General features: G+C 35.4%; 2 protein-coding genes across 2 annotated transcripts; both read right to left on the bottom strand.

Annotated features, from left to right (window-relative positions):
- Window positions 1-393: 393 nt before the first annotated feature.
- On the bottom strand, window positions 394-5,833 carry LOC137639660 (uncharacterized). The gene is made up of 7 exons (XM_068371914.1): window positions 4,208-5,833; window positions 3,153-3,889; window positions 2,411-2,641; window positions 2,156-2,236; window positions 1,737-1,913; window positions 1,510-1,615; window positions 394-528 (listed from the first exon to the last, which is right to left on the bottom strand). The coding sequence occupies exons 1-7, from the start codon at window positions 5,831-5,833 to the stop codon at window positions 394-396; spliced, it is 3,093 nt and encodes a 1,030-aa protein (XP_068228015.1).
- A 397-nt stretch (window positions 5,834-6,230) lies between these two features.
- Window positions 6,231-7,040, bottom strand: LOC137639661 (uncharacterized). The gene has a single exon (XM_068371915.1). It carries the CDS (start codon window positions 7,038-7,040, stop codon window positions 6,231-6,233), a length of 810 nt encoding a protein of 269 aa, XP_068228016.1.
- Between the last annotated feature and the right edge of the window lie 2,467 nt (window positions 7,041-9,507).

Consider the following 9,507-nt stretch of genomic DNA (forward strand, 5'->3'; position numbering starts at 1 on the left):
GGTGTAGACTTATCGTGCTCCTTTGTCATGTCTTTTGGCTTAAACAGAAGCAATATGAGACTCGACCTTCCTCATCCCTGTTTTACTGAAGCCAGATTACCACAGTAGATCAACTTTTGGTTCCCTGAAAAATAAAACTCGTTTACTAGTAATTGATGCTCATGAAAGTATTTTCTATCGTTTTATAATAAGACAGCTGATATCTTAGTTCCAAAATTGCCAGTTATTTTTTGATAAAATTACTTATTTAGGTAAATGTACATATAGTAGTCCTGATTAACAACCAATTATCAGAAGTCCCGCATTATTTAAAGTTTTCCAATTTCTTTCGGCAGAATGTCTAAATAGGTATGCTAGAGGTAGTCATATGTGTCATAGTTTGCAGTTTGGCTTTCACGACGGCCATAGAGCATGTGATGCATTTTTACAATCTCTAATGCTGTACAGAAATCTGGTAACTTTGATCAGGAATTTTCTATGATTGCCCTTGGTTTTAGTGCCGGCTTCGACCGTGTTATTCATGAGACCCTGTGAATTTTGAAGAAATAGCTTAAATAAAAACTCATATTTAGAAAGAGTTTAAAGATTTATGGTGACCAGTATATCCAGAGAAAATAATTTAGTTCTTTAATTTTCTATTATATTGAATATCATAATTTATTAGACGTAACTTGTGGTCGGTTAGATTCCTTATATGTGATCTGAATATCAATCTCTCGCCTCTTCATTCAGTCAGTTCCGTGTGTAAGTTTTTTTCCTAATTCTTACCATCCTTCACTTCCAGATGTTCCTAGACAATACAAATAATATATATGTAGCTAATTCTAACAGCATTCTATTCCAGTTTAGGCCAGATTGTTCTGTTAAATTACCTTCCTAATCTATGAAATTCCAAGAGTTCAAACTCTTAGCAAATACTTTTCGTTGAACAGGTTAATATAAATCTTCTTTCATAGTTTGAATATAACATCCGTTAAAATTGCTCCAGATTTTAATACATTTATGCTTTTTTCATATCACCCATATCATTATTATTATTATTATTATTATTATTATTATTATTATTATTATTATTATTATTATTATTATTATTATTATTATTATTATTATTGACCACTATGGGGACATTACTATGTATCACTAAAGGTTAGACAGTAACTTTCATAGGTTGAATCACACGCAGCTCCTTCTTCTTCTTTTTAATTTCCTCTCAGCAAACCACAAACTTTATAAACAATAACAACATTTAAAATCATCAGAGAAAAGAACGTTCACTGATCTCAAATAAACTAAGAATAATGTCTTATAATTTGTGTATACTATCAGTAATTAATTTAGGATCAAATCATTAAAATATATAGAAATAAATAAAAGAGAATGTGAGCGAAATAATTCTGGAACGAGGGAAGCTACTGAAAGAAAACGGTTAACAGCAAATTACTAAAGGCATGACTAAAGTGAATGACTAATTTTGCACAACATGATATTAATATTTGACATTCTCCCCACCATAAGGGCCAAGGCACTTATCTTAACAAGTTTCACACTAAGGAGATGAGTGGGTGTCTGGATATTTATTTTGACAACCCATCCTAACATAGGAACAATAACAAGCCTGTAGGTTATAACATACTGTACCATCAACTGAAGTCACAATATAACTCAAATTCTTCAAACAAGTCATTTACAAATCTAATTTGTGAGGTCTTTTAATTTGGCGCCCCTTCTTAGAATACATGTTACCATCAGCAACAGTATTTCCATTAGGATTCTGTTCAGCTGTGTTATCATCTATTACATCAATATTCATTTCAGAATTATCATTTACATGTTCAGGGACTTCCACAGAAAGATTCTTCAAACCAGGGTTCAAGTGAGCATTGATCTCCAAATCATGAAGTCTTTGTATTGATCTGTTAACAATACCTTTCCTAGTTTTAACATCAACACTGCAAATCAGCCCATCCCTTCCAGGGTATAGATTTACAATAACTCCAATAGGCCACTGTAATCTGGGCATATGATCTTCTTTAACAAGCACAGTGCTACCAACATTCAATCTACATTTTTGGTTAAACCCCTTAACTACAGGAGGTAGATTTGCTATGTAATCTTTCCTCCACACATTCCAAAACTGTTCCAACCTTTTATTTACAAATTTTCTTCTCTATCACGTAGATCATCTGGAGTTACAACATATGGTTCAATGCCAACAGGGGGTTTAGAAGTTATATTCCTACCAAGGATAAAATGAGAAGGGGTAAGATAATGTTCAAAGTCTGGCTCATCCCTCACAAAGGTCAGAGGTCGAGAGTTTATGCATGCCTCAATTTCTACAAGAGTAGTCTCTAATTCATTCTTACTTACATATCTAATTCCCAAAGTCTTTTTCAAGGCTATTTTAACTGACCCCACAAGTCTCTCAAACCAACCTCCCCACCATGGTGATCTTGGTACGTGAAACCTCCATTTAGGTGCTAAGTGTCCAAATACCTTCTGCACTTCCGAGGAGGCTATGACAAAGGTTTTGGCATTATCGGAATAAATTATGCTCGGAATACCTCGACGAGCAGCAAATTTCCGTAAAGCCTGCATAAAATCGACCAATGACATGGACTCCGAGAGTTCCAGATGCACTGCTCTAACAAGTAAAAAGCAACATATATAATTTCTTTCCTGGATAATCAGCACTAAATACTGGCCCTGCAAAATCTATACCTGTAACTGCAAAGGGGGGTGCTAGAGTAACCCTCAAATCAGGCAATGGGGCAGCAGGTTGACTACAAGGACGGCTATCGTGCCGGCAACAATCTAGACACTCCCGTACAGCAGTCTTAGCCATTCTTCTTACACCAGTTACATGAAAACTAGATCTTAATGATGAAACAATGCTGTTTACACCAGCATGTTTTAGAAACTTATGTTGGAACTTTACTAAAAGCTTGGAGAAATGTCCTTTAGGAAGAATGATTGGGTGTTTTGACTCATAACTCAAGTCAGAAAACTGAAGTCTACCCTTTATCCTCACAATACCTTTATCATCAATAAATGGATCCAGTTTTCTTAATTTAGAATTTTTAGGAATCAACCTTTGATCAGACAAAGCTTGGATTTCACTGGGGAAAGCTTCTCTTTACACTACATAAATCAACCTTGCTTTAGCCTTATCTAATTCTTCAGTAGTAAAACCACCAGTATTCACAGCAACCCCTGACCCTTTTGCTTTACAATTGCTTATAAACCTTTGAACATATCCAACAATTCTTGTTGACTTATTAAGATTATTGTATTTTTCAACATCAAACATGGGAGTTGCAGTCTGGACACTTAAGCATACTAGATGGTCTTCAGATTCATAATTTACAGTCTCATTAACAATAATGGAGTTATCACCGTCCTGAATACTAAATGTAGGATCCGACAGATTACAAGGACCACTAAACCAAAGGTTATTTCCAATAAGCTTTTCCGCTAATAACCCTCTAGTCATCAAGTCAGCGGGATTATTTGATCCACTACAGTGATGCCAGTGACTGGGAGGTGTCAAGTGCTGAATTTCTCTAACTCTGTTGTTAACAAACACATCCCTTGTCACTGAATCACTCCTTATCCATCCTAAAGTTATAGTGGAATCTGTCCAGCATACAATCCCAGGTTTGATCTTAAAATCCAGAGACCTTTCGACAAATCTTACCAATCTAGCACACAATAAGGCTCCCATTAATTCCAATTTAGGAAGGGTAAGTTTCTTAATTGGTGCTACTCTGGCTTTAGACAAGACAAGTGAAGATTGACAATCATTTCCAAGACAAACCCTTAAGTATACACATGCACCAAATCCCTTCTCAGAGGCATCTCCAAATCCATGTATTTCAATGTGTTCAATACTCTTCAAAGGTACATTCGTAAAATAACATCTCCTTATAGCTAGGGAACTAAAGTATCTAGTACTATCAATCCATTTCTTGAATTTTCTCTCTAATTCATCTGGCAACTTGTCATCCCAAGAAATACCCAACTTTCATATATCCTGGAATATTATCTTTGCATACATTATGAAGGGGCTGATAAACCCACAAGGATCAAACACCTTAGCTATCAAACTCAAGAGAATTCTTTTTGTATATGAAATTTCAAAATCAGGACCCAGATGAAGACCACAATAAGAAAATTTATCATCATAATTTAACCATTTAAGACCTAGCACCATATTAATTTCATCATCACTCAAAATTTGCATTTTGTCCTCAAATTTAGAAGCAATTACTACACTATTGGAAGAAACCTTTTCAAGGGACATATTAGCATCAGCAATAATATCATATGCAGTCTTAAATTTAGTTGCTACTTCTTCTACAGTATCAGCTCCGCTAAACCAATTGTCCACGTACATATCTCCTTTTAAATCTTGAACAGCTTCACATTCTGAGTAATTGCTTAAATGGTGTTTAACAACAACATTTAGTAGAAAGGGGCTTGAGGTGTTGCCAAAAACAACTCTATTGAATCTCATATGTCTTACTCCATCTTTACCTGGCATCAAAAATCTATGGACATTTTTGTCCTGACTGTGAACATTAATTTGTAAAAAGGCCTTAACAACATCAGCAGAGATCACGTACGGCCAACGTCTAAATCTAATCAATATCCCTACTAAATCTGGGTTTAGAGAAGGACCTGTCAACATGCAATCATTAAGCGAGATTCCATTAGGCCCCTTAGCAAAAGCATCAAAAACTGGACGTATCTTTGTAGTGCTGCTATTTAATTTAACGACAGGTCTATGAGGCATGTAATAAATGGGTCCCTGTGACACCAAGTCCTTGGAGGGAATTTCCTCAATTATCCCCAAGGACTCATATTCATCAAAAACCTTCATATACGCATCCTTTAAATCTTCATATTTCTCAAATCTAACCAAAAGCTTATTTAATCTCTTCATTGCTTGATTTACATTACTCATCAGTGAATCCTTAATGCTGTTATTTTTCCAAGGTAACTGAACTTCATACCTGCCATTTACAAAATCTATTTTATCTTCAAACTCTTGAACTACACTTTCCTTGATATCTTCTTTACATTCCTTACTAGTAATACCAATAGTTTCTAAATCCCAAAAATATGACATATCAGCATCGGATACCCCTGGTATACTTAAGAGCTGGGGAGATGAGGACACAAAGTCTGATAATGAAGACGTACTTACAACCTTACTAAAATTACACTCCTTGCCAACATTTCCCGATAAAACCCAACCAAACAATGAACTCATGGCAACAGTTTTCCCCACCTGTACAGCATCTTTAGGATTCATGAGGCTCCAGTAGTAATCCAGACCTATAAGAATATCTATTTCTAAAAGAGAACTATCATCAAAGTCATTTGTTAAATCTAAATGACTAAAAGCATCTAGGATGTGGGTTGGAACTACTGGTCTAACTATGGGGTTACATATCTTTGGAATACTTGCAGCAAAAATGGGAATAATTTTACCTTTCTTATCCAAGACATTTAACTTGTAAACATTACTTTCTATATCCTTACCAGAGCTATGCCCACCAAAGCTACTGTAAGGGGCTTCAGTCCTAGTAACCCATTCAGGTTTACAAATTTCTATAAACTTACTACTAACATAAGAGCGATCACAACCACTATCGAACAACAATTTAGCAGTGACAAAACCTCCCTTATTATTCATTACCTTTACCTTAGCCGTTTGTAATACAGTCTTATTACTATAGTGGCCTGACAATATACTAGCTGAGGGAGGTGCCACGTGATCACCATTTTCTACATTTGTTTGGGGGGCCATATTCCCCTTAATGCCACACATTACTACATTATGGCCACCTTGACACTTAGTACACCTTACTTTACAATTTTTAGAAACATGGCCCTTATTCAAACATTTAAAACAAACACCTAATTCTCTTATCTTGTCATACCTATGCTGCCCATCCAATGCTAAAAACTTGTGACACCTTTCAGATTTATGGTTTAGCTTCGTACAAAAAACACAATTTGAACCTTCACTTTGAGAAACTGCATGTAAGGCAGAGGTTTTATGCAAATTATTTCTGCCATCTTTACTATTAATATTCTTTCTTTCCTCATTTCTACCATGAGGCCCAGAGGCTGGGATATTTTTTCTGTACATCTCACTTCTTTCTAGCACTTCTATTTCCCTTTTAAGCCACTCTAATAACCATTCAAGATCACTTTCATGGCCACTACACTCTCTTGACCATTGTAGCCTCTACTCCATTGGAAGCCGAGACAATCATAGGGGTTAGGAGAACCTCACACTGCTTGCCTGTTACTCCAAGGGCATCTAAGCTTCTTGTATGCTTTATGACTTCATCCCAAAGTCTCCAAAGTTGTTTTGTGTAGCTCTTACCTTGGTTGACAGGTACTTGAAGGGAAAGAAGAGCTTGGACATGTGCATGAATAATGCACACAGACTTGCCAAATCTTTCCTTAAGTAAGTCGACAACTGTTCTATAGCTGGCACTGGTGTGTGGCACGCCTTGCACCACATCCTTGGCAGGACCGTCTAACAGGGATAGCAAGAAGGTCAACTTACTAATGACTGGTAACTCTGTGTTGTCTATGTGGGACGAAAAAAGGTCCCAGAAACTCTGCCATTGGGTTATTACACCATCAAATCTTGGTAATTCTAGTTTTGGCAGCCTTGCATGAATGGATGCTGTACTTGCAGGACTTCCACGGTCGTCATCACTAATGCCTGCTGCCGAAATATCTTTAAGACTATTTGCACATCGCAGCCTAGTCTGCCTAGACCTATACCGTGCACGATCTGCTTGTTCCAAGTAATTTTCTAATTCCTCAGGTTCGAGTAGTATTTCTAATATATCCTGCACTTCTTCTAGTTTAAAGAGTCTTTTATCCATCTCTTCTAGAGCTTCTACTAAATCGCTTGAGGTAGGAGGTGGGTCTCGGACTAGTAGGTCATCTATTCTATTACTAACTCTAGTCACCCAGCCCTCAGCCGCTGCCTTTGCCCTATGTAACTGCTCCATTAAAACTATATTACTGGGTGCAGTTTCTAAAGAGTTACTGATAGTTCTTACCGGGTACTAACAGTTCTAATTCCGGGTTCTGGCCACCAAATGACCACTATGGGGACATTACTATGAATCACTAAAGGTTAGACAGTAAATTTCATAGGTTGAATCACACGCGGCTCCTTCTTCTTCTCTTTAATTTCCTCTCAGCAAACCACAAACTTTATAAACAATAACAACATTTAAAATCATCAGAGAAAATAACGTTCACTGATCTCAAATAAACTAAGAATAATGTATTATAATTTGTGTATACTATCAGCAATTAATTAAGGATCAAATCATTAAAATATATAGAAATAAATAAAAGAGAATGTGAGCGAAATAATTTTGGAACGAGGGAAGCTACTGAAAGAAAACGGTTAGCAGCAAATTACTAAAGGCATGGCTAAAATGAATGACTAATTTTGCACAACATGATATTAATATTTGACAATTATCATTATTATTATTATTATTATTATTATTATTATTATTATTATTATCATTGTTGTTGTTGTTGTTGTTGTCCATTTAATAATAAAACTTATGAGATCACTCTATACCTACATTATCTGTCATTTTATCTATCTGGAATTGCAGATGAATTTTTCCTCGCTTTTATGATTTACCATTAGCAAAGTTTGAAAACTTTCAGAGCTCTCTCAGGATCATAGCCTTAACTTCAGGGTAGTAATTTAGAGTATTACGTTTTTTCCAAAAGTGATTTGAGATTTTTTTTCTCCTCTTTCTAAACAACCGAATTTACATGTTCATATATCTCTGATTCTTATTTATCTCCTACTTCCAACATTCTCCGCTCATATCAACGAACCGAAAATTAGTCAGATAATTAGGAAACTTCTTGTTCAGCCATAGGGTGTTATGTTGGCAACATTCCACCACCCAACATGAGAGAGAGAGAGAGGAGAGAGAGAGAGAGAGAGAGAGAGAGAGAGAGAGAGAGAGAGAGAGAGAGAGAGAGAGATTGTTTTTCAAGACAGTGCAGTTACATGTAATTGAAGATAATAAAATATAGATATACAATATTTTGGATTTCTTCTAAAGGGATTTTTTATCATATAGAGAGATTCATATCAATGGTTTATGGAGTGTGTGTGAGGGAGATATCTTAACCACAACATAAATATTTCAAGATATCTTCTCCCAGTTCAGAATATTCTACTCTGATCGAGTATCTCTCATAATCTCATTCATTCGAAGCGTCTCTGGACTTGTATTTGCCTATGTCTGAGTGATCAGTTGTAGATATTAGTCTTTGATAATAGTAATTGTTTCTTCTCGTTTACTTGTCAACAACGGATTTGCCTTTTATTTAGATTGATACGAGATGTATAGGATGTGGTGAGGCTCATTCATTCGATGTAGGTCCGTGAGTAAATTCGTTAAAGTTTTTTATTTGAGCCATTACTCTAACAAAAGGATTTTTTTTCCATTTGATCAGAATATTGAGGGGAAGTCCTTCCTAATTTTTTTTTCATGTTTCTTGGGATTTCACACAATCCAGGCGTTCCTACAGACTGTTGGTGTTTCATCAATGTCAGAATTTTTTCATCCCTTTTTTTTTCTTTCTTTTTTTTTCACATTCATTAGAAACTAAAACATTCCTCTTGAAGTTTACGGATATCTGGGAAGGATTTAGGTATAAAATTTGAACATACATGTTACCCTTTAATCTATCTTTATTCAATGATGAATTAATTAATTATAAGCTAGTGACTTCGAATCTACTGCTGCTTCATTATTATTATTATTATTATTATTATTATTATTATTATTATTATTATTATTATTATTATTTTTATTATTATTATTATTATTATTGTTGTTGTTGTTATCAATAATGGCTAATCCACATCCCTACTTGGAAAAGCAGCATGTTACATGCCGAAGGGCCCCAACAGGGCAAAAAGTCCAGTGAGAAAAGGAAGGAAGGAATTAAATAAACTTCAAGCGAAGTAATTGATAGTTAAAATAAAATATTTTGATAACTTTCGCAACATGAAACTAATTATTTATATATAGACTTTAAAAACTACAAGAGGAAGAGAAATAACAAAGAATTGTTTGCCCAAGTATACCCTTAAGCAAGACAACTCTAATCCAAGATTGTGGAAGACCATGGTACAGAGGCTATTACACTACCCGAGACTAGAGAACAATGGTTTAATTTTGGTGTGTCCTTCTCTCAAAAGAGCTAATTATCATAGTTAAAGATTCTTTTCAGCCCTTACCAACAGGAAATTAATCACTGAACAAATACAGTACAGAAGTTAACCCCTTGAGCGAAGAAAAACTGTTTGATAATCTTAGTGAGTACAAAGGAGAATATGCAAAGAATAGACCAGACTACTCGGTGTATGTGCAGGCAGAGACAATGATCCAATGTACTACTGTCTAGCCAGTCAAGGAGCCAATTACT

Source organism: Palaemon carinicauda, chromosome 4 (assembly GCF_036898095.1).
Source record: "Palaemon carinicauda isolate YSFRI2023 chromosome 4, ASM3689809v2, whole genome shotgun sequence".
Taxonomy (NCBI): Eukaryota; Metazoa; Arthropoda; class Malacostraca; order Decapoda; family Palaemonidae; genus Palaemon; species Palaemon carinicauda.

Coding starts and splice junctions, on each gene's coding strand:
- LOC137639660 (XM_068371914.1), bottom strand. CDS start 5,833: ATGTGTGGCATTAAGGGGAATATGGCCCCCCAAACAAATGTAGAAAAT. Junction 2,237..2,410: donor TGGTTTGAGAGACTTGTGGG/GTCAGTTAAAAT, acceptor TATCCTTGGTAG/GAATATAACTTCTAAACCCC. Junction 529..1,509: donor TAAGTGCCTTGGCCCTTATG/GTGGGGAGAATG, acceptor CAAAATTCACAG/GGTCTCATGAATAACACGGT.
- LOC137639661 (XM_068371915.1), bottom strand. CDS start 7,040: ATGGAGCAGTTACATAGGGCAAAGGCAGCGGCTGAGGGCTGGGTGACT.